The sequence below is a fragment of the Sinocyclocheilus rhinocerous genome, unplaced genomic scaffold, assembly GCF_001515625.1.
Source record: "Sinocyclocheilus rhinocerous isolate Xijiao unplaced genomic scaffold, SAMN03320098_v1.1 scaffold334, whole genome shotgun sequence".
Taxonomy (NCBI): Eukaryota; Metazoa; Chordata; class Actinopteri; order Cypriniformes; family Cyprinidae; genus Sinocyclocheilus; species Sinocyclocheilus rhinocerous.
In genome coordinates this window covers 2039-27925 of record NW_015658500.1, presented here as the reverse complement: position 1 = coordinate 27925, position 25887 = coordinate 2039, and the positions used below count along the sequence as shown (strand labels likewise).

Below are 25887 nucleotides of genomic sequence, written 5' to 3'. Positions count from 1 at the left end.
CAAAGCAGCACAATGCACAGGCCTTCAGGAGGGCAACAAGAGTGAGTGTGTGTGTGTGTAGCCAACCATCTAGCAGACCTATTACACTGAAATAAGGCTCATACACTCACTCTGCGGCAATCGGCCTCTTGTTTTGTATTGTGTAAGCATCAGTGTTTTTACTCTGGAGAAGCAGACAGCTACTTCAAACCCCGCTACAGGCTACCTTAGTCGTGCTCGGGGCGGGGGTTGGCGGCGCAGACATCAGCTGGCCTGTCAGTCACCGGGATGATTGGCATGTGAGTGTTGGAAGCCATGTCGACGTGTGGTTGGTGAATTCCAGCCTCCCTTCTGTGTCCTAGTGACAGCTATAGTCAGTCACTCGCAAAGTCACTCCCGAATCAAGCCATGAAGACATTTTTAATTTTTCTTGCTAATCGAGGTGCCACATCACCAAATTGACCCCATGATTTCTGCGATGTCGGATGTTGGACTGTTTCCCAGCATGCACCACAGTATGCATAAATCAATTACTGCCTCATTGTTTACTGTACTTGATGTTTACTGCATTTTGCGCAACTACATTGAGTTAAAATGTATTTTTTACCTTAATGATGTGTATGATGTTAAGAGCTGTAAGGTTGAAAACCTTCATTTTTCAATATACACTTGTTACAAGGTGTCATGTTCCTATTCTGCAGAAATTCTCATTTTAAAAAACTGCTCACGGCAACATCTCCTCATTTATATATCATATAATTCTGCACCATAAAATTTGCATGGCATGTCCCAACTGGGCGGATTGTTTACTTGCGTGACCCACTAATAGTGCAGCACTGATCCGCGCAGAACCGATCTGCACTGCCCACTGGATCACACATGGATAATTTGTCATTAATAATTCATACAAAAATAATTAATTAATGAATAATGAAATACTGAATAATTTGCTCAGCTGAATAGCACAGTCTCGTCCCACTTTTGGAGCATTTGGCTTTCCATACACCTCGCAGCTAAATAAAAAGGCTGCTGAAGAAGAAGAAGCATAGTTTGGCATGCATTCGCGAAGGATAAATACATCAAACCAAAATAAATACATATGATTTTTCAGGATTACTCAACCAATTAGAAGAAGACCTGGCAGAAATGTATGATTCATATATACATGCGTGAAGACATTTGCTTACATAGACACACATTCGTATACACATTCACTTCACAGGCCCAGCACTGCCTGTGTTGTGTTCCACTCTTCCTTTCAGCTGTCTGGACACCGGCTGTCTGCCCTTTACTCTGGCTGGTGCTGTCAGAAAGAATCAGTGTCCCCAACACATAGACTCCAGGCCTCCTCCTCAATACAAAGAGCTCCTGCTTTATCTGGAGATGGAGGGAGGATCCCGCAGAGACAGAGAGGCACAGATATATGACCAGGACAGATGGATGGAAAAACACAGACCATGGTCCAAAATCCTCAGCAGAAAAGTTCTGGTCTACAAACATGTTTGTGCGTAAAAAGTCGTTCAGATTTGTACACTGCAACTTTCTTAGAATGCATTACAAATTCAGATATAGAAATTGGGTTTTCAGACCTAATATGAAAAAGTCTAATGCTCTTCAAAGTTGCCAAATACACATCTGCAAATATAGATATTTAATAAATACATTTCTTTGAATAAATAAATTTCTTTTATGATCCCTAAGCATTTACTTGAATCAGAAATACAGTAAAAACAGTATTACTGTAAAAATATAAATACAATTTAAAATATCTGAATATATACATTTTCCAACGGTTGAATTTTCAGCAGCCATTACTCCAGTCTTCAGTGTCACATGATCCTTCAGAAATCATTCCAATATGCTGATTTGGTGCTCAAGCAACATTTCTTATTCTCATCAAACAGTTGTGCTGCTCAATAGTTGTGATGGATTTTTTTTCAGGATTCTTTGATGAATATAATGATTAAAAGAGCAACCTTTATTTGAAATAGACATTTTTGTAACAACGTAAAAGTCTTCACTGTCACTTGATCAATTTAATGAGTCAATGCTAAAATCCAACTGACCCAGAACTTTTGAACGGTAGTATGTGTGTGTGTGTGTGTGTGTGTGTGTGTGTACACACACACACACATTATTTATATATCTGTATTTACATATAAATTTGTAATTTATTTGTGTAAATAAAAGTTTTTATGAAAATTAGCATTACTATGGACAAATGCAATTTTGCAAGCTTGAACAAAACTACAAAAGCCAGAAGCACACCCAAACGATATTACAGAGAAAGAGAAATAGTTCAAGATCAAAGTGGACACAAATGAGAACAACTGATGTAGTGAAGTGAAAGAAAGAAGAGAAAGAGAGAGTGCGCAATCCAGAGGGAGTCACTCGACTGACCGGAGCTGGATCAATGGACACTAACCTCTATCGACCAACAACTACATGCAACGTGAACATGCCCATCTACACCCCATTCTCCACATCAGCATCCGATAAATTCATCCAAAAACATCATATTACCATATTACCCAAAATCCCTATTCCAAACCCCCCTTCAGAAGACACCTGGAGATTAATTATTGTTTTTTGGGAGACGATGCACTGAGCACAACAAAACTGATGGGAACTGTAGAAAATATCTTAAAGAACAAAAGCATTACCAAGAGTAAACTGTTCAGCTCTGAACAGAGTAAAGAGAGTGTTGAGTGCACTTCCCTCTCTCCTCCTTGTGGCACAAGTGTATCTATCTACAGATCCTCAACTACAGCCTTATGAAGTTGTTAAGGGCCTTAATAAAGGCCCTGTTTTGTCAAAACAGAGAATAAAGCTTTGGTCTGTAGCAGAGAGGTACTTTTCTCCCAGACCGTGTGCATCTCCGATTCACTTCTACTGCATTTAAATGCCACAGTCTCAAAAACCCCCAAGGCTTGGGAAACCAGGTAACCGTGGAAACCTGATTAGTAACCCGACACCAGGTCCGAGGCAGGGTTTGGTGTGCGGTTGCTTAAGCTTGATGAGGACTGTGGCTTGGGCGTCTATTAAAGAGCAGAGCTGACAGCCCCCGCCCTCCTCTCCGCTCTGCCTGTCACCACCCAAAGGCGACCTTCTGACCTCCTGACCCCGAAAGGCCCCTCTAGTCCTTGTGTCAACTCCATGTCACATTCCTGCTGTTGAGAGAGAGAGAGAGAGAGAGAGAGAGAGAGAGAGAGAGTGTGTGTGTGTGTGTGTGTGTGTGTGTGTGTGTGCATATGTGTATGTGTACTTGAGCGAGTATGCTGGTAGGAGAATTCACAGTCCTCTAATTACAAACCCCTTCCCCTCAAAGAGGTCAGGATTACACAGTAATGCTATTCAGGGAAGGGCATTGATTAGCAAGACACAATCATCAAGAAGAGAGAGAAAAAGAGGGGGGTGGGACAGCAAAAGAGAGCAAGAGAAAACGGTCATGTGTGTGTGAGTGTTCCTGCCATGGTCTCCTTCACAGTCCAATAATCAAATTCTGGCATTCTTTCACTGGAAAAGATGCTGAATGTTGCTACCATTGAAACCCTCAATCATTCCGGCAAATGAATATATATCGGCATAAATCCCAGCGTATGAGCACTCTGCTGTGTTTTCATATGCAGGAAACCATTTGACAACCATGAAGTGTCCAAATATGATTTGTTTTCATTTTGAATAGTATATGTTTTGTAATTTTAAACCAAACAAACTTGCTTAAAATGTATACATATCCTAATTTTCTTTAAATGCCTTTAAATTTAATTTCCTTAAAATAAAATGTTTAATGGTTTAATGTTGTGTTAGCTAATGGAATAATATTTACACATTTTTAAGTTTCCTAATATTAATATTAATAATATTCCTAATATTTGGTACATGAGATATTTTGTATCTCATGTACCATTTAAAAGATGGTACGATATTTTATACATTTTTGAAAGAAGTATCTAATGCTCACCAAAGCTGCATTTATTTGATTAAAAATACAGTAAAAACAGCAATTTTGTGAAATATTATTGCAACCTAAAATAACTGTTTCAAATAAATACATGTTTTAAATAAATAAATAAATAAAAATCTTTGAACACAATAAAATTACCTGAGAAGCAACACTACATAAGACATATGACTTATTTTCAGGGAATGTACTTTTAATACAAGTGTATTTTGTCTGCACAAACACTATAAACAATTCAAAAAGTGCAACAATCTAAAAGTGCAGCCAGATAAAACACACTTGCATTCAAGATATAATCTATGAAAACAAGTCTTAATATCTTCACCAGGGTTGCATCAAAAGTAAAAATTTTTTTGCATTTTCTATTTGTTTGTTTTAATGATTTTTAAAAAATGTTTACTGGAAAAGTGGTCAAACAAGCCTACTCCCATGGCCTCTTGGGACAGTAAAGTGTCTATCAAAGGAAACCAACGATATTCGGACACAGGGTTAGGTGTGGTCCGGTCTAAAATCTGCAGTACATGCAGGTCTCCAACCCATGCTCCATTATGCACTGGAGCAAGATGCCCAGCGTGTTCCCGAACACATCACATGACAAGTCCTCTCCTCACACTCAGATGGGATTTGATCCTTTTGGCAATGCCACAACGACCCGTCAACACCCTTAACCTTGTCTAATGACCTTTGACCTCAAACAGATTTGGCCTGACGCCGAAGGATGTTACACTTTTTAGTACACAAATGTGAGAAGTGAGAGACTGAAAAAAACCCACATACCCAACACATAACCTCAAATCCAATAATGCTGACAAACACCACAATAAAAGTTATCGTTCAATTACTCAACAATTCATGTTGTCTGCCATCAAACTGACGTAAACCATGATGAGAAAGTCAAACATCGGCTTCTCTCTGCCATTCCCTAAAGGGACTCTAAAAATGACTTTGTACAACTCGGATAAATTTTAGTGGGGGAAAGTTGTCATTTGTTTTATTTGGCAGGGGAGCTTTATTAACGACAGGGATAAATGTGCGCTGGGTATAACATGTGTAATTAAGCTCTGGCTCCTGCTTTTCATTAGCACGCTGCTAATCAACCAGGCTAGTAATAAAATGGGAGTTTTGTTAATCAGGTAGGGTAAACTTGATTTGACAGAGTTTATCAAAATGTCTAAGGCCTGGCGTAAACAAAGGTGTATCTCAGGGGAAAATGCTCATCCATCAGTGATAACTCAAAACCCTGACTTGGTGCAGGCAATTGGTTTCCGCGCTTTATCAAATTAATATCGCAGACGCGTCATGGGTTAGAAGGGAGTCGCAACACTTGTAGATAATCAATGGAAGTTGTAAATATGATTAATGACAGCTCTTCGCACTGATTAAGTACTCTGCCTTGTATGTACTGATAGGAACCTTCTAGACTTATTTACATACACATAATACGTGGTAGAGTCGGACTGCGCATACACGAACGAAATGAGTTCACAAACATAATCTTTCAAAAAATCTCCTATCTAGACTGTTATTACAGGTAAGGAATTGTTTCCTGAGCTAAGCTTATTACTGGTCGCAGTAAAGCTCTAATGTAATCCCAACTCTCTTGCTCTAGAAACTGTGGAACTGTTTTCATTATTACTGTAAAAGAGCAATAGAACAATAACACTTTATTTACTGCTCTGCAGGATTATATGATTCTAAGTGTAAACAGTCCTCATAAAGCGTATACATCTTGTGAGAACCTCCCATATACTTATATAGCACTTACATAAAGCTAATTATAACAAGATTCTTGTTAACTAGTAATGAATACTCCAGTATTCGCTAAGCCATTGCTTAAAGTCTCATTGAAAGTAGTGGCAGATTTTTTTTTTTCTGTATTGTGATGAATGTAACGGGTTATCAAAAAAAAAAAATTATTTTTTTGAATTTTTTCCATTTTTATGAAATATTAGAAGGTCAAAATAAAAAAAAAATTAAACATGCACAGATGCAGATTTTAAGGTGTATATATCCTGTTCTCATCTCTAGATATGGCCCTCTGTCACTTTAAATGTAAGTTCTTTTTATCATTTGCCAGGGTAAAATCTCAAGTTCGACTTCTTAGAAGTATGGCAGCCTAGATTTGTATCAATACATTTAATTAAAACAAAATCTGGCCAATTCATGAACCTTTCGTCTATCAAGGAAGGTTTCTGCAAGTCAGTTGTACTGCATTTGTACTGCATTTCAGGATTTTGGCCCTCACAAACATGTAGAGTCTGTAAGAACAGTGAAACAAGCTCAAAAGGAAACACTCACTTGACTTTTTTAGGGGCATCAGTGGGGATAAGGGGTGCCGACATGGATTTGCGCTTCCGTGGCCTTCCGGGGCCTCGACGAGCCGGACTGTGTGAGGTCTCTTCTTTCCTGTAAACACACAAACACGCACACACACAGCCTGTCAATCACTCTAATTCACATTAATGATGTTGAATGGAACGAAACACTAAGCCATCCTAATTGTGAGAGTGGACTAGAGGAAAGACTTAAGCACAGCTCAGGCTTATGCAAAGAGGGCTCAGCACACACTGGGTGGTCTCAGCAGAGCGTTGCGAGGGGACAGAGAAAGACCTAGAGAGAGACTGTGAGAGTGTGTGTCCTGAAGGATCGAAGTGAGTTCGATCTCTCTGTGCATGTGTGTAAATGGGTTTTGAAAGGTGTGCGGAGTGCATTTATATGTGGAGGCTGTGTATTTGTGAAAGTGGTCTGTGGTTTGCTCACTGGTGGTCATGTTTTCTCTGTAGCTTGGCCAGCTCCCTCTGTTTTTCCTTGTAACGCCGCTGCAGTTCTGCCAGCCGTACACGTATCGCTAGCTCCTCCCGGTCCAGCGTTTCCATGGTACCCTTAACAGAACACACCTACACATGGAACGAATAATCTCCAGTGAGTTTAGAGCATCTAAATTACAGACAACATTGTGCCGCTTCGTAGGATTATGTTTCTTCCGCAGAACACAAATGGAGATATTTTGAATGTTCACAATGCTCTTTTCCATACAGTGAAAGCATTCAGTGATTGACCTTTAAAAAAGCCTAAAACACATCATAAAAATATCATAAAATTGGTCCATACGACTATTGCTTTATATTTCAAGTCTTTTGAAACCAATACAATTTGTGTGTGAGGAACAAACTGAATTTAAATCTTTTCGCATTTTCATAGTTCTTAATTCATATTTGCAATGCAATGTTAATAAATGAACATGAGTTACGTGTACCGGTTCGTGACGTGGCGTCCACTTGCATTTCCTGCGCAGATTGAGGATTCTGCGAATGGGTGGAGTTGAGTCTGCTAGAATGGGTGGGGCCAGTTCCAAGGCCCGGGCAGCAGCTAGGGTCGCCAAACTTTGGAGGTCAAAGGTCAACATGTCTTCTTCTGCACAGAATGAGAAGAAATAAAGGAATTCAAGGAGAAATCACATCATCTGATCTTACAATGACAGAGAAGAAGAATAGTTATCCATCTAGGATGGGATGTCCGGGCCTGTTCATAGAAGGCCAACTTCCTGCAGAGCCAAGCTCAAACCTGGAAGCTTCTAATAATTCTGAAGACCTTGATTAACTGGTTCAGATGTATTTAATGATATATGGAGCAAGTTCATTTGAAGCCAAAGTTCAAAACCCAAAGCGCAATTATTAAAGGGATATTTCACCCAAAATTGAAAATTCTGTCATCACTTACTCAACTTCATGTCGTTTCAAACCTGTATGACTTACTTTCTTCTGTGGAACACAAAAGAAGATGTTTTGAAAAATGTTGGTAACAAAAAAAAAAAAAAAAGACATTTTTCCAAATATCTTCTTTTGTGTTCCACAGAAGAAAGTCAGTCATGCGGGTGAGTAAATTATGACAGAATGTTAGTTTTTGGGTGAACTATCCTTATGGTGTCACATGTTTTTTGACCCTTATAAAATGTGGTTTAAGTGATGGACCCTGTTTACACATGTATTTAGCGGGAATCACTTGAGACAGATGTTAATATCAGGTGTAAACAGAGGCCTCTGTCTCTCCATGTATATTAAAAAGTGACCTAGCAAAACAGACATCCAGCCTGTTCCCAGAAGATGCAAGCGGAAAAACCTGTAAAGGAGTAAAAATAAAAAGAGAGTGGAAGAGAGAGAGAGAGAGAGAGAGAGAGAAAGAGGAAAGCCTCAAACGATACAAAGCCGCCTCTAAGCACGCCGCTGTTTCCTGACAGCACTTTGTGCTTTCAGAGGCTGAATGAGCAATGATGATAGCTATTAAACAGAGAGCTTATTTCTGTACATGAAGCTTAGATGCCAGGAGCCATGTTACAGAGAGAAAGAGAGAGAGGGAGAGAGAGAGAGAGATGAAGAAGGGCGAATTCTCAACATTTATCACTGTCATTAGGGCAGGCCACATGCTCAGTCTCCACTCAGCCAATGAGGCTTGAATATTCATGTCAGCCAAAGCTGGCCTGGGGATACTGAGAAGACTGCATGAGTGTGTATGTGTGAGTGGCTGTGTCTGTGTCTGGGCGTCCACGGCTCGCTATTTTGTTGCGTCACAGCAAAGCAGGGGCACAGTACGGGATCGGCGAAGAGAGAAACTGAATAAGGGGGGAAAGAGGGAGGGAGGGGAGACAGGCAATAAGAAGTAAAGTGTTTATTGAGCTATCTATTTATTCGCAAACATCCCCTCATTACTAACATGGAAAGAATCCAATTTTCTCCTCCGAGGGGAAATGCACGGCGCACGAGCAGACCTGCGCGCATAGGGCAGAGAGCAGGAGGAGATCAAAACCAGATGAGAAGACAGGAGAAGTGAGGGGAGAAAACGGTAAATCTCACAAAAACCATCAGATCACATTTCAACACAAAATTAAAAGAAAAAAAGCTTTTAGTATAAAAAAATTAAGCCAATTTTTAGGATCATTAGATCAGGTGTCTTGAGACATTTTATAAAAGTTGAATTTCTTTTAACTTAAACATGCAGCGCTCAAGCCACGAGATATGACAACAGTCAAAGAGATCAGTCTAGCACATTTACAAAGAAAGATGTGTGAGAAGATTTTTTAATGACAATTAAGCACATTTTCCCCACAAATTCTCAGTATCACAATGTTTCACATTTTATGTTTTTCCCCATTATTCTCAATGGTGATTCTATTTATGAACAGTGATATATGGAATTGAAAAATTACTGTAATCCTCAGGGTAGAATTTCTTTAATTTACACTGATTTAATACATACTGAATAAATAGATGTTTTTTTCATGAAAATTAAACACATTTTCACCCAAATTTCACATTATAAAGGATATATTTATATATTTATTTAAATAAATAAACACTTAAAAGGCAAATACTTTTAATTTCAAAATTGTATTATTTTCCTTTAATTAACGCTGATTTAATACTTTACATACTGAATCATTTACAATTTAAAATAATAATAATACATTTTAGCATTACAGTAATGAGAACTGAAGGAAAATATTCTTAATGTAAAATGTTAATGTAACAAATGTTTAAAAAATGGTCCTAAAATAGGCTTAATTTTATAAATGAATTTGAGACTAAAAAAATTATATTTATTTATAAAATAAATAAAATAATAGTAAATTTTTTTCTTTTTGCGTTTGGTCTCTAATGTGACCTAGACAAGTTCTTGACAAATTCTGTGAGATTCACCAAAAAAAGGAAGAAAGACTTGTAGAAGAAAGACTTGAAAATTGTACAGGCTTTAAAAGAATTATAGCTGCATGAAGGAAATCTCTCAGCTGAAACGGAAAGTGAGAGAGACAAGTGAACAGAAAGAAAAAAAAAGACAGAAAGACAAGACGAGGAAGACTGGATTATGGTGGTCTGGGAGGGTCTTCAGTTTCCCACCTGGCTGAAATCATCGTGCCACTTTTAGCCCTGTGGTGGTCTTTTTGAAATCGATGCCCATCGGCCTGCCGTAACGAGGCCAGTGGGGACCGAAGCCACAGGAACGGCACATGGATAGAGTGATAGCATGAAAGCAAGATGTACAAGGGGGATGGAAAAGCTGAGGCCCGAAAAAGAAATGAAAATGAGAGATGGAAGGAGAGAAGACAGATAACGCTCTCTGAGAGCATTTAGCCTAGAGATCTGTGGGAAAAAAAGAGCAGGAACGCTGTGGTATCACTGACCAATCAATAACAACTACCAACAATACTTCAAAGAACCTCTCAAAATCTATATAATTTTATCACATGTTATTTGTCCGTACTTCACAATGCCCAAATCACCACAAGGAATTTTAGCAGAACACCCGAGACGTCTGCCACAGATAAGAATGCTTGAAATCAAATCTGTAAATCACTTGATGAGTAAACCCAATCGCATATGAAATCTTTAGCCGGCGAGAGACCCTGTCCTGACAGCCCGCGCGGCCGCCTCACCTCCAGTTCTTTAATAATTCAGCGGCGGGCGTGTTTATTGATGACTTCTTCCCTGCTGCAAAGAGCTTCATCATATTTTCTTAGTCCCTTTAGTGCAGCTTGCTTAGACAAGAACACAGCAGATTACATCCCTATTTTAATATGGGTGGAAAACATACACACTAAAAGCTAAAACGATGCACGCCGCCAAATGCGGTTAGATATTTTTTTTCCCCATGTGGTGTGAGCGTTGGGGATTTCTCAGCTGCTAGAGGATACTGGCGTAAATAAAAACATCCTTTGGCAGGGAGACCCTAAACAGTCCCTGGAAAAGCAACAAGCCTTTAAAACAACACTCACAACAATAGGGCCTAATTAGCCGACGAAAACGCTATCGTCCTGAGAGGAAAAAGATCAGCTGTTTTTACTATTTCATCAACTTCGCACTGAGGGACTCAGAAAGCTGTGGGAAAGCGCCGGGGCTTTTTTCCATCTAAAATGAGGCATATAAAATTGATCAAACAGGTTTGAGGAGCAGGGGCAGGGGAGCCATCCCTCAGGATGAGTGAGTGGACACAGTCCAATCCGGCGGACCCGGGGGGAACTAGCTATCATTAGAGCTGCCTTTTAAGACAGACTAAAGCCCTTTAAAAACACGGCCCCCTCCTCACCGCTCCATCTTATTCTCTCCCACAGGAAGTGCTGAGCCCCAAAAGGATGGGGAGCATTTGATCTTTAGGCAGGAAAAGAAGGCAAGAGTGCGAGCTTGTGCACAGTTGAGTGCGTGAGTGTGTGTGTGTGTGTGTGTGTGTGTGTGTGTGTTCCTATGAAAGTGGAAAGCTGGACAGTCAGCTGAGAGTTAGCATTTGTGTGTATTTTGGTTTGTCTCTGCACGTATTGTCGGGATGGTGGTATGGGGGGAGGCTTTGTTATCTTTCCTTCACACAAAGCCTGGAGATCTGGCTGGACTGAAAACCCTATTTTTTGCACCTCTTTTTGTGAGGAGAGAAAAAAACAAAACAAAATGAATGCCTCTGTCATGGTCTTCCCCTGTCGCCTGTATCACAGCGCTACAAGACCGCTCATGCAAATCACTGATGAGGAATTAAATCATGTGTGTGATTGGGTGTGCTTTCTATTGTGATAAGAAAGAACAGAACGGCTGTCTTTTTAACTACCTTTTGTAAACCTGTTGGTGCTGGAAATGTTACAAGATGGACAGTCTTCTGAAATTGTGGGAGTCAATATGGTGTTTGTGTACATTGGGCAGGATGTAACCGAATAAGATTGGGGTGCAAATAATTAAGGCCAAAGGGAGCCAGAACAAAAGGTTGGGAGGGTCTTAAAAGTACTTGTAAGTATGTATATAAAAGGTCTTTTTCAACATATTTCAATAACCACATATGTTAGCAAGCAAACTGTTAATTTTACTATCTTAGCATAGAACTAATTGGTTAAAGTCGGCATGAAATTAAAAATCTACTTTCTAAATGCTTGTTAGTGATCTTATAGTGAACGATTCATCCATGCTTATGTTTAATTTTTGCATACATGTAATTTTTTATCAAAATTTCATAACTCGATCTTTCGGGGAAACAGCAGACTTCTCTCTGGTGACGTATGCTAGACTTTTCCAATCATTTAGTCCTCTTAAACTCCCTTTTTTACAATCCACATCAAACTTACATTCAGATCTGAATCCATCCCATCAACAACCAATGGATATAACCAAGTCCCAGTCCTACATTTTTTTTTTCTTTTTTGAAAACTCGTTTCACTTGGATGTACGTAACAATATGTAAGAGAAGGTCTATTGCTACTTCTGTTCCATAAGCTAGAACATAATATTGCAATCATATGCTTTGTTTCAGCTATTACAAACAGCTTCCACATGGACAGGATCTTGCACAACAACAGTAAATAGATGCTCATGAACAGAAATTGTTTGCCTGAGGAGGTAACCGTAGCAACGGCTGACCATTTAAGAACTTTTTGTTCTTTTCTAAAATAATTTCTAAAGGGAATTTTTGGGGATTCATCTTGTGCAACTCAAACTGTCTTTTGGCACCTCAAGAACTTTGCGTCCTTTTCATATTATTATTGGATGAAAAACATTCAAATGCATAATCATGATTTTCATAAAACTTCAGTTTAAAAGTCTTTCATTTAAATATTTGGCTAACTGTGTTGGGACAACACAACCCATTTTGCCAAGATTAACCTTAGCATTGCCAGCCAAATATATCCTATACCAACTCCTGTACAAAAGCAGACATCCCCTGAAAGTCATTGAAACTTTGCACAGAGAATGAAAACATAGCAACAATTTATGAATTTCCCATTGAAAACCTTGATCAATTGGTATTCTGAATAATGGGGGGGGGCTCATGCATGTTCATCCTTACCTCTGTCCTCTTCTGTGTTGTTCCTCTGCTGTTGGCATTGCTCCAGCTCTGCCAGTTCACTCAGTAACTCTATACCATAATTTGGGGCCACTGCGTTCCCAGACACAGGCACAGGGGCCGCCATACAGGCATCTCGAGTGGCACACAGTGCTGCTGCGATGAGCAGCTCCAGGCTCCAAATGCAGCTCCCAGGGTACTGACTGCCCAGGGCAGAGGGCACGGGGCAGGGGGAGAAAGGCGGCGAGGATGAGTCAGTGGGTGACGTGCACTCATCCTTAGCAGTCCTCTCTGGATCCTGCGCAGTAGGTCCCACAGACTGAGAATCCTGGGTGGTGGTCACAGCTAAGTCTTGTAGCTCCTCAACCTGCTCCTTGTTGTCTTCAGCTGTTGCTGGACTCTCCATTCCACTCGCCTGGCTGTTGGGGATCATAGTCGCTCCTTCTGGAAGGGGGTCCACTACGGTAGAGTCAGTAACGGGGCAAAGGGAAGTTTGTGAGAGAGTGGCATCCACCTGTCCTTCATCTACCTGTCCGTCCGCTTCTATTACTCCTCCCTCATCCTCTACATCATCTACTTCCTGGGACGTTCTAATGGGAGAACCCACTCCAGTGTGGCACACAGGCTCCTCCCCTTTGGGAAAAAGGGGGTGGTGCTGGGGCGCAGGTTCAGCAGGTTCTGCTTGCTCCGCCTCCATGTCTGCATGCTCAGCCAATTGGACTTCTTGAGGGGAGGGGCCACCTTTGTAACCCATGGCGATGGCGGGGTAAGTGTAGCCAGGAGGGAGATCTATAGGAAAAAATGGGAATAAAACTGATTGAGTGTTTCCATAAACATTGATGTTGGTTTGGGCTCCTCAACCTTGTTTGAAGTCACTCTATTACAAGCATAAAGATTTAACTGCTCCTGAAACACACTTCAGCACACAGCGAACCAGCAAGCCATTACCATTCATTTGTGATACACATCACAATATGACCTTGTGAGTTAAGGGGCATGGCCCCCTGCTGCTGAAGTTCAGAGAGGGGTGATATATATGCTGTATACAGAAGCATTAGCGACAGTGTGTACCATTCGTTGCGTTTATCTAGTATAACTCACACACATAATGGAACCGGCGCCATAAAGGCTATAGAGCAGGCATGAGCAAATTTTCCATGAATATTGAATTATGTTCAAGTTGTTATGGATGCAGTGTGTGCAAGAGAGAGAAGGAGTGCATGGAGGAATGTTTTTGTATAAATTAGTCTTTAAGTGAGAGTGTGTATTCGTCTCGTCCGCCGTGCGATTGAAAACGATTGCACAGGACACGTTGCTTGCATGAAAGGGCGAGAGTGTGTGTGTTTGTGTGTGTGTGTCTATATGAGATCTGTAGCATAGCCGGGTATATTGATGACAGCATGGTGTCTGGGTGTGATTGCACAGCCAGCCCTGTCACCTCAGTGCTGTATTATTGATGGTATCCATCCGCCAGATGAATGCATATCCCTTCGCCAGCCAGCACTCAAGGACCTCTGAAGGATAAGAGAGGCCCTATCTGCTGTCTCACTGACCTCCCTACTGTTTTCTGTCTGTCTCTCTCTCACACTGTACGGCAAGCCGCTCCCTACGGCATCTATGCTTTCTTGCACATACAAATGTGTCACAAATGGATACAATGGTGCAAAGACTCGACACAAAGTGAAAAGTCAGTGCTTACTCTTCCATTCACATTAACAGATTGATTGTCTTCGGTAATCAAAGGCAACAAGTCCTTCAAAGGCCCTGCGCATCTTATCTGCAGCAAAATATCTCTCTCTTCTGTTTACTGTCCCTGTGGTCAGGGTCTTTTTTTCTATTCAACCATCTCTTCTCTTCTTTTTTTCCTTCTCTCCTCCACTTCACTCCCTCTCCCCCAGGGGCTTGTGGAGCCAGACACGATGGCAAGATCCTAACCTTGAGAATGAAATGAAATGTTCCAGCCTCTTTCCTCTAGTCGCTGTTTTTTTTAGACTCAAATGCGAGGGCATTGGGATAGGAAGCGTGTTAGAGAAAAGCACTATTCTGGCTTTTATTATTTGCTTTATTCTGTTCACCCCTTTTTTCAGACTGGATTATTAGTCCAAATAAACCAATCCACTGCTTTTTTATCATCGGACTCATGTTAGAATGTGTTCTGATTTAAATACTAAGCCCATACAGGGGCATAGCAAACATTATTTTAGCAATTTCAAAGTATGTTCTCCCTCTTTTTGGGAAATAAGCAGGGCTTCATCAATATGGAAATTTTGTCAGAAACTGATGCTGATAATTATTAATATTTTTATGTCAATAACTGATTGTCAATTGACTGATATTAGATATAAATCTGTTTTAAAAGTACAGATTTCTATGTAACGATCATTTAATTTCTGGTTTTACTTTATACAAGTCAAATGGAAAATAGAACTTACAAAATACTAGTGTATCATGGATAAAAAAAATATTACAGACTCTGAGTAAACATTTTGTTTTATATGAGTTTAACAACAGCTAAGCCAATTAGAAATAGTTGAAGTCCCATTGTCAATTGGCTATAATTTATTGGGTTGTATCAGCAAATTTATCAAATGATACTGATGTGACCATAAGCATATCTTGCATGCTTATGTAAATAATCATATTTTGTTATATTTTATATTTTTTAATGTTATATTTTATTTTATTTTATGCTTTGATATGTTATGGCTAATGCTAACTTACTAGCATTTGCCTTTCAGTAAATAAGTTGTGCCACCATAACAAAACCTAATTAATATTAATGAGCCCAGCTTATAGGGCTCATAATGAGTCTTCCTTACACTTTTTATTTAATTTCTATATCCCTGTCGCATTCACAATTGTACTCATCTGAGCTAGAAACTACGTTTCTACAGGTACAGGTTAAACTACAGGCTTCTACAATGCATGTTTGTTTCTGTATGTACACTAAATACATTTACCATTCATCCTACTGAAATTACAGACATGAATGCTGCCATTTTCCCACTCACCAGGCTCCAGCGACTGAGGGTAGTCCTGTGGTGGCTGGCCCTCGCTCCTCTTGTCCTGAGACTCTGCAGGTTTTGGCAGGTGGCGAGGGGTGGCGTGGGGGGGGCTGAGTGCTGGGGAGCGAGGGGCAGCCACAGCTGGGCTGGGCTCAGAGCAAGGCGTGCAGGGCGTACTCTTGAGGTGGGACCGTGGGGCGGGCAAGCGACAGCAGGGCGAAAGGCGAGAAGTGCAGCCCCCTGGGGACGAGGAGGAGGGGGGCAGTTTAGCGGAGGGGCCAACGGAGAAAGGCCTAGTGTGATTGGACGTGCGGAGCTCAGACGATTCCTCAACCAGATCGATGGGGGGATCCTCAGGTTTCCTCTGCAAAAACACAAGAAATTCAAACAGGCTTCAGAGACTGTATAACACAGAGTACTACACCAACACTGGGAAGTCAAACATCACGCATATCAATATTATTCCCAGTTTCCTCACAACTGAAATGCATTTATAATGGAAAAAGGATGCTAACATGGAGCTAGTTATGATTCAGTCATCTCAGGTTTCTTGCGTAAAGACAGGCACCAGGGAAGCAGTACAATGGGTGCTAATGATCCATCGTACACTTGCATTCTGCTCTGCTTCTTTGTACAAAAGCAGTCAGATAAAAGCCCGAATACTGCCCCGTTCCTGAGAAGAATCCCACTCTTTCAAAACTTCCAACATTAAGATGTGCTTTGAAAATGAAAGCCGTCCATTCTTTGGCTATAACTGCTATGAATTTCTAAAAGCAGGAATAACAGGCCTTTCACAACTTCAGGCACCCTGGGTAGGTCTGCTGAAAGGCGCCGGGCTTCTGTAGAGAAATAACTGTTGGGAAATCACCTTGAGGGGTATGAGGAAATGTGGCTAACCAGATGTACGTGCACTTTTTCCTTCATGTGTTACCTGCGAGTGACTGTGTCTGTGCACCAGCTCCATCGCCTGTGCCGCGCGGTGCTGCTGGTGCTGATGTTGCTGCAGCGCATAGAGTTCCTGTTGCCGTAGAAACTGGCAGCGGGAGTAGACAGCAGGATGCTGCATGTGTGAGGCGGGCCCTCGGGCTCCGTAAACAGGGGGCCACAGTCCCTGCTGCTCCATTACATCTACAGAGAGTGAGACCGAGAGAGAGAAAGAGAAAGGAATGAGAAAAGAATGAACAAAGGTTTTTCTTTTGCCTCATGGCAAGTCTCACTTATCGCTCTGAAGGCCTATTGATTTACGGCTAAAAGATTCCACTCCTTTTCTGTCCCTCTATTCTTCCACTCTCTCTTTTCTTTCCAAAAGTCATCCTCCGTCCCCAGGGCAAAAAACCCTTACATTTCCACAACCCTTTCCTCATCATGTAGCGCACTCAACCCGTGGGCGAAGAGAGAATGCAAACTGCCTCCTTTTTTCAATGTCTGTCCCTCGCACTCACCGTTAGTCATATCTCAGCGGATTAACGCAAAACGACGGTCACCAGTGAGCTCACCAGCCACACTTGCCTGATCTCTGGCTTGTGCACGCCGCAGTGCCAGTCAAGACAATTCAGCGCTGCTGTCTCAAACTGTCACATGAATGTGGCTCCTCTGACAAGATCTTCCTGACAGCCTGCTGAGAGCGGCGGGCAAGAAGGGTCTACTCCCAAAAGTCTCGCTCATTCACAAGAGCTGAGGCTGAGTTATTATGCCTGTAATAATGGTTAGGTGATGGGTGTTGGCCTTAAAAAGGAGCAAAAATGTTATACCCCGAGATTAACTCTTGAGGAGGGGAGATAGACACGGAAGCGTTGAGGTCATCCGTTGTTTCGGCCTCACAAGGCAGCGCCCACTGGCCGCCTGATGCATATTGCATGCAAAAATGGCATGCTTTAACTTCAAATAGCCAGTTCCAATCTAACTTAGTGATGCAAAATAACTTAACTGGAAACAAAGTTGTTTACAAGGTACAAGGAACGTTTTTGTTTTGAGGATGAAATAAATAATTGGATTTGGCAAAATTTGCCATGTTTGTGACATCAAATATTTCAAAAATTCAGCCAAAAATTAAAAACCTGCCACCATTTACTCACCCTCATGTTGTTCCAAACTAGTATGACTTTCTTTTGTGGTACACAAGGGAAGTTATTTCGAAGAAATACAATGAAATATGTTCATTATATGGACAAAACCAGTTCTTCAAAATGTCATCTGTTTTTTTGGAATGACGTGAGTGTGAGTAAATCATGCCAGAACTTTCACTTTTATGTGAACTATCCCTTTAATTAGATAAACTGAAAGGTAGACCAGACTTTCAAAGTCTGCCTACATGTGACTAGGCATCTCACAGATGCACTTTTGTGCTGTTTAATCGCTAAGCAAGCAGGATATTTGAAAGGAGTCTGTCATTTCTGAAACGAGCTGATCAGATAGTAAGGATGGAGGAAGGGGGAGAGAGAGGGAGAGAGTGTAGAGAGATGAAGCGCAGCTGTGCAAAGCACTTAGTCTCAGCCTTGAGCCTCAGCCCACAGAAATTTCAACACAATATGTTTTTCTTTCAGCCATTCGGTTTTGCATGCTGCATATTCTCCGCCCCTCCTTCTCTGATGTATGGCAAGGACCTTTGTTTGGGAAAGATTACTGGGACAGGGTTATGTTTCCCTAGGGAGGGATCCAATGGATGCACTTCCCTTCTTTGTTGCGGAAAGGGGAGTGTGACGCTAAGGAGCAGAGAGCTAATTAAATTTCACAGCCAGTGTGGGGAGGAGAAATGCCGAACAGAGGCGCACAGCACAGGACAGCAGAGCACAGCACAATACTGCAAAAAGCCATGCGATGATGCGCCGGACAGCAAGGCACAGTATAATAGGGTGGAAAGACATTCAGAGATGCACAACAAATCAAAGCACAATACCAGAACTGTGCAGACACAATAGCACAACCGAGCACAGCATGGCATGACAAGGCACAGCGCAGTATAGTTTAAAACCATTAAAGAGATGCTAAGAATACCACATCCAAACTTTGCTCAGATGGCATGGCGCATCAGAGAATGACACAACCTGCTGGCATGAGCTGATCCTAAATATTCCTTTGGTTTTAAAGTGCATAATAACTTATTCCAAAATAAAATACATTTGCCTTCATAATCTTTCTGAAAAATGTAACTACTGTAAATACTAACTATAAAAAAATTTAACTACCACAACTACTAAAATGATTTTCCTTTTCCGTTGACATCATCTAGGCCACTCGGGCTATTAAATAATGTTAACCAACAAGTAAATCCAAAATCTAAAAAAAAAAAAACATTTAAAGTAAGAAAAATGCTGTGCCACTGTGCTAAACGAACACAGTGCCCCTGTGCCCCTTACCTCCTCAGGTTCCACACATTGACGCAAAGTAGACAAACTCCTAAAAACCCACCTGGGCCAATTCTGCTGCTGTGCGAGCACTAACGTATTCATACAAATTTAATCTAAACCAATAGACCCTGAAACGTACACCCACACAGTGACTTTAGATCTCCATTTCTCTTGCTCGCACACGCTTATCTATGCATACGTCCCCCTCCTCCCCACACACTCAAAGTCAAATACGCAAGCTATCTACTTGAAATGATAATTTGTTTAAACAGTTCGAATAATTCCAATTTGTGCGTTCAGAGTGTGCATTAGGGCTGCTTGTGAAACTGTTCCCATTAAGTCCATACCACAATGTGCTGTAAATGCCTGCTTGGCTTAGTGAAGCGTTTCACAATAATGATTACAGAATGATACAGGGGCAGAAGGGGATGAGATGGAACTGTACAGAGGGGGAAGGGACATTAGACCCAAGGGGAAGAGAATTCAGTGTCGAATTCCAGAACAGAAAAAGTGGACAGAATGACTATGGATCAAATTGCTGTAACTGTCTGGTTGTAAAAGTAAAAGTTCACCCAAACATTAAATCTCTATTTATTTCTAGTTATTAATTGATCATTTTATGGGGGGGGGGGAAAGCATGGTGAAGATTCTTCAAAAATCATCTTTTGTGTTCCACTGGAAAAAAGTTGACTGCACCAAATAATTAAAAAATATTTCAGAGTGAAAAAAAATTCATGAAAATGAATATGAATATGTCATTGAATTTGTGGAGCTGACTTGAAATATGCTATATGATTGTACTCAAATGAATGTTCACAATAAACATAAAATGGAAAAAAAAGAATATGTGGAGTTGAATACCCTCCATACTGCTCCGTACTTTAACCTAATAACATTGTTTCTACAACAACCAAATAAAATACCAGTAATTTTGGGCAGTGTACCAAGGTGATGGGTGACAGGGTGGGCTGCTGGCTCAGTAGGCAATACCACCAGGGCGGCAGAGGGGTCCTGAGGCAGGGGCAAAACTGGTTGCAAGGGGCTGGGCATGGTCGCAGAGAAGCCGGGGGTCAAGTTCTGGTGCAATGCTGCATGATTGAGACCTGAACAGAGACATGGAAAGCTGCTTAATGATGAAAGATTTTATCTTATGTTTCAATACTAATGGGCAATTCATTGATTATTTAGTAGGGTAAAACTAATTAACCAACACATGCAGAAATTCAACAAGACAGTGAAGTATATTGTAATCTAATATCATCAAAATAGCAAAAACAGACGGCATTTGCTTACCATAAGAGTGTCCCATCCAGAGGGAGGGACTTGCTGTCCGAGGCATCCAGTGATGATGGGCGGGATGGGCGTGAGCAGATGGCTCAGCGCCTAATTGGCTACCGCCTGGCACAATAAGGTGTGAGGTCAAATCTCCATGGCAACTACTGGAGGGGTGGATCCTGGCAAAGTCAACTCTGCTTTTGTTTTCCCTGAAGGGAAGCCATCAAAATGGCACAAAGTTAATCTCTATGGCATTACAACTACAGTGCAGCATGCTAACTCTTCAGGTTGGTCTTTGTTTATATTCAACTAATTGTGGTAAATACAGAAATTCAACTGGAAAGATCAATTTGACTAACAGCCTTACCTGAGGATGAGTTCTCGCTCTCTGTCATATGGAGGCAGTCCAAGCTGTTCCTCACAGACTCTTTTCGTGTCTTCATCCACCTCCCGCTCCAACGGGTACATTGGGCGTCCAACACCTAACACAGAATAGTTCAGCACCACAATCTAGAAACCCGCCAATGATTAAACTAATTTATTTTCTAATTTCACTGGTGCACACACCATTTATATTCTTTTCAATAAAATGCTAAATCACACATATAGGATAGCGGGATATCAAAGGTACAGAAAGATACACTTATTAGATTCAGATTCATGCCTTGTTGTCATTCTATCTCTGTATACTGCCTGAAAAAGCAGCATTTTCAGATATCAGACAGATTAGGTGTTGCAACTGGGCGATAGCTACTCAGTGTTTTAAACAGGTGGCTGTAAGAGTATAAGAGCAATTTGGCATTCACGGTAACACCTAAAATACCCAATATGGTAAGGTTATACCTACAAAATATCAAGGGATGACAAATAATTTGGATAAACAACCAAAAATATCTTGTTTGTGACCATTCTTTTAATCACAAGCTTGTTTTTCTATGAAGTTTCCAAAAGTTCATCAAGTATATCCAGTAAACTGAAAATTTATATATAGCTTGTTAGAACACACACTTGTACACACACACAAACACCAGACCTCCCGTTGAGAGTCGCTTACCCTTCATGCTGGGCATCACTCTACTATGGTGGCTGTGGGTGGGATGCCCGTCTGGCAGGCGGCACGGGGGCTCTCTCTGCCTGGCAACGGCCACTGCTATCCCTACAGGGGGCTGTCGCACCTCTCCCTCCCCCTGAACGTCCCCTGAGTCCTTGCCTGCCCGCTCATTCTCCCCAGATGACGAGGCTCTCCTGGGGGGCAGGGTCTGCTTCGCCTCCTGAAGAGCATAGCTCAAACCACTTCCACTTTTGCCGTTTCTCTCATTCCTTTCTCTCCTCTCCCCAGTAACTGCCCCCTGCTTGAGGCAGCCTAGGCCACCAAACGGGCTCTTCTGAGAGAACAGCAGTGGTTGCTGGCTGCTATATTTCATCAAACTCCTCATGGCATTGCTTTCAGGTCCCTGTGGGCGCAGTGTGGCCTCCTGTGGGGCAATTAGAGGAGGAGGAGGCCCTTGGTCCCCATGTGAAGTCTGGGAAGCAGCACCCAGAGAGTTGTAAGCCTTGTGCGGTTCTTCATCCAGTCGAGCCGGGTGTCCTCGCACCTCTGAGGAGGGATGAGTGCCGGTCTGATGCCCGCTGTATCCCTGTGATGTTGACTCCATGTCCATCTTCCCCTTGTCTTGTGTGCCGTTGCCAGGCTCCAACTCTGGACCCTGTCCACCAGTGCTAGCCCTGTTACTGTGCTGCTGATGACGTATCCGTGCAACTCTCTGACTGTTCCTTTGAAGAGTACACTCAGCTTCTGTGGCACCTTTACCTTCGGATGACGTCCTGTTTGACGGACCTGAGTGGGAACAGTCCCGGAAAGGTGGAGTGCTGGCATAAATGCTACTCTTAGCTTGGTGGCCACCCTTTGTCCCCTGTGGCAGAGAGGGACGGAATGCATCAGATTCCTCACTGCTGTCCAAGCTACATGAACGAGCTGTGTGGGGATGCTGATTCTGACTGTGTTGAACCTCGTTTGTGCGTGAATGGGGGCCTGGGGGCCAGTCTGGGCTCTTGTCTGCTTTGCTATATGCATGTTGCTGCTGGGAAGATTTTCTTTGACAGCTACTCGGAGGAGGCAGTAGGGTAGCTACTCGACTTCCACTGCTACTGCTGTTTATTTTCGTTTCTTTCCCCACACTGCCCCCAACCGCAACCATCCCACCTCCCACACCTCGACAGTGAGGGTTCCCCAGCTGGAACGGTCCACTGGTTTTGTCTCCCTGTGGCCCCACAGAGGGCACAAAGGTAGACCCTGTCACCTCAGAGTCCCTGCCAAGCCTCTTTTCCTGAGCAGTGGGCATGGTTAGTGGAGCAGGGGGTGGTGGGCAGAAAAGATCAGGGTGGGGATGATGAGGATGGTGATGGTGCGGATGACTTGGGTGCAGCCAGGATCCTCCCACGGCAGAGCCTAGGCCCAGGGGAGGGGGCATGGAATAGGGCACTGGATGGACATGGCCCAGCACGGCACTGCGGCGAAGACAGTCTGAGGGTGGCTCGCTAATTCGCATCTCTCCACTGACCCCCTCCTTGCAACAGTGACTCTCTCCACTTGTCTGCCTGCCAGTCCCCAGAACAGAGGCCCCCGGCCCCACACAACTGGGCAGGGAACCCCTGGTGGTGGCCCCTGGATCAGAGCCATTCTGGGTCTTGGTGCTAAGCAGGCATGAACTAAGGTGCTTGGGGTCGTCTTTGTGCCGGAAGTCCTCTTCTAGGCCTTGAGGATGGTGCTGGTGCTGGTGGTGAAGGATGGGAGGACCGTGATGATGCCGATCCTGCTTGGACTCTTGTTTACTCTTTTCTTTTTCTTTTCCTCCGGGTGCTACTCTTCGCTCCACTGCACCCATCTCTTTGGAGCTCTTTTGGGAAGCTGTGCTCCCAGGCTCCCTCTCATGACTGCAGGAGTCCAGTGGGTGGGCAGGGGCAGTCCTAGATAGTGATGGGAGGTTGTGATTTGTGGAGAGAAGGTGGGGCTGCGATGGGAGGCTTCGTAGATAGAAATCTTAGAAAAGAAATAAATTTAGACAAATACGTTTGCAAAGTCTGTTTATTGTTGCTTGACAGAAGAAATGGAACCTCACTCACCTTTCTGAGAATCATAGAAACAGTGCTGTCCATAGAGTATGCTGCTGTTGCCATGGTGATCCAGGGGGCTCATGGGCAGGAAGGTGTGGGCTAGACTCCCTGAAAAGCGGGGATACCCTGGGGCTGAGAGAGAGAAAGGAAAGAGGGGAGAGAATATTGTCAGGATAAACAAATGTAACAAAAGAGAGTGACAGTTTTGGCCTTTTGCTGTGGCTGGATGCAGGTTCATGAAGCCCTACAGCATGGTACAACCTTTCCCAGAAACCCCTGCACAAAAAAGTTCAGTTCTTTACTCGACATTTATGAGTAGTTCAACTAAACAAGAGCTTTTAGAACTTCCTTTTTACAATTATTTAATATTACAGCCTTTATATATATATATATATATATATATAAAAGACAAAGAGACATACACAGTAATACAAGATGCTCTTTTAACAGCTATGCATGCACATCCCACTGGTTCAGATGGAGCTAAATGGCCACTCAGTTTGACTCTGTATCTTCAAGGACACTGAACTGTGTCCTGAGATAGTGAAGGCTACAGTGGGGTGTATTTATGTTTAAACTAAGCACATGGCTGAAACCCAACCACAGAGCAGCAGAGGTCAATGGCCAGGCACACAAGGGTCATGCGCTTAAGCAGCCCACATCACAGAGCTATTATAGCCATCTGTGGGGGTGGGGGGCGGGGGGTGCTTCTGTCTGTCAGTAAAATGGTAGTCCAAGTAAGGGTAGAGTATCCTGGTGTCTTTTTGAGTGTGTGTTCCTGTGTTTGTGCATGTATTTGTTTGAGAACCTGTCCTTGCACACAGTTTAATTGGATGCAGTTAAAAGTTTAACGGTCTGGGGCCAAAGTAAACAGCAGTCCATAATGCTCATCCTCAGCATTCCACAGAGCCATTGTCCCATAGCCTACAATACACACACACTGTCATGACCCTATCTGACTTGACACTTTGGAAGACAAATGGACAAATGAATGCACAATATATCAGTACCAATGAATCTTCAGCCGATATTAGAGATTCTTTTTTTTGTAACCGTCAATATTGGATAGTTAATTGTGCATGTTCTTTTATCTTTAGTATTAACCAGCATGAACCAGTCTAGGCTGACCGTTTTGTGGTTGGTGAAACTGTTGAATGCACATGTTCTGAACCTTTATTAAGAATTTCATTACAGTAACAGACATTTGGCTCATGAATTAAACCTTTGTGTAACACATATATCAATAACGAGCAAGAGGGAAAAAGTGAGAAAGAGAGATGTGAACAAGGGAGTGCGAGTGTGATAGAGACGGAGCATATCATTTAGAGAGGCAGATTATGAGAGACAGACCGTAAGTGTCTGTAGGTACATGTGTGAGTGTGTCTGAAAGAGAGAGAGAGCGATTGAGAGACAAAGGAGTAGGGAAGGAGATCTCCCCCTTTCCTGCCTCTCTTACTAATTGACACCAGTGGAGCGTCCTGCTGACAGTGACATCACAGGGGAGTCCAGATGTGTAATATCAGGCCTTCTGGCTGCACCTGTTTCCTACAGCCACAGAATTTCAATTTTATCTACACACACATACATGATGCGCACACACATACACAAGCTCCTGCAGCATGTGCAGATACAGAGAGATGCACACATTAACCGTGAACATGCAAGACGAGGGACGGTTAGCACAGTCATTTGTAATTACGCGTGTGCTTGAGTGCATATATGTATGTTTACACTAGTGTTCAAACATTTGGAGTTGATAAGATTTTTTAAATGTTTTTGAAAAAAGACTCTTATGCTCAACAAGGCTGCATTTAATTTACCAAAAAATACAGTAAAACATTAATATTGTGAAATATTATTACACTTTAAAATAAATGTTTTCTATTTTAATAGAAAAGGCAGAGCTGAATTTTCAGAAGCCAATTCTCCTCTCTTCAATGCCATATGATCCTTCAGAAATCATTCTAATATGCTGATTTGGTGCTCAAGGAACATTTCTTACTATTATCAATGTTGAAAACAGCTGTTTAATATTTTTGTGGAAACTGTGATACATTTTTTCAGGATAAATAGAAACTTCAAAAGAATAGCATTCATTTGAAATAGATTTTTTTTTTTGTAACAATGTAATGTAAAGTCGTTAATGTTACTTAATGCATCATTGCCGAATAAAATTATTAATTTATTTCAAAAAGAGTCTTACTGACCCCAAACATTTGAACGGTATGTGCAGTCTTAAAAAGGAGACAGAAAGGATATGAGAACTGAGTAGACCAGACCAGACAAGACCAGACCACCACAGTTGAGGTCAGACCAGAGGAGAGAAAAGAAGAGGAGGCAACAATCACCACCCTCGCTTCCACAATTAATTTAAATGCCAACAATTAGAGGAGAG

At 42.1% G+C, this 25887-nt stretch overlaps 1 protein-coding gene across 1 annotated transcript in view; it reads right to left on the bottom strand.

Annotated features, from left to right (window-relative positions):
- Positions 1-24405, bottom strand: part of LOC107722173 (BAH and coiled-coil domain-containing protein 1-like) — a 38578-nt gene extending 14173 nt beyond the window's left edge. Inside the window, exons 1-12 of the mRNA XM_016530426.1 lie at positions 24345-24405; positions 23502-23624; positions 21433-23418; positions 20746-20860; positions 20397-20587; positions 20048-20206; positions 16688-16884; positions 15763-16120; positions 12755-13540; positions 7200-7357; positions 6704-6840; positions 6242-6349 (exon numbers count right to left, since the gene is read on the bottom strand). Coding sequence (XP_016385912.1) covers positions 6242-6349; positions 6704-6840; positions 7200-7357; positions 12755-13540; positions 15763-16120; positions 16688-16884; positions 20048-20206; positions 20397-20587; positions 20746-20860; positions 21433-23418; positions 23502-23624; positions 24345-24405 — 4379 coding nt within the window. The remainder of the gene's footprint in view (positions 1-6241; positions 6350-6703; positions 6841-7199; positions 7358-12754; positions 13541-15762; positions 16121-16687; positions 16885-20047; positions 20207-20396; positions 20588-20745; positions 20861-21432; positions 23419-23501; positions 23625-24344) is intronic.
- Positions 24406-25887: the final 1482 nt, after the last annotated feature.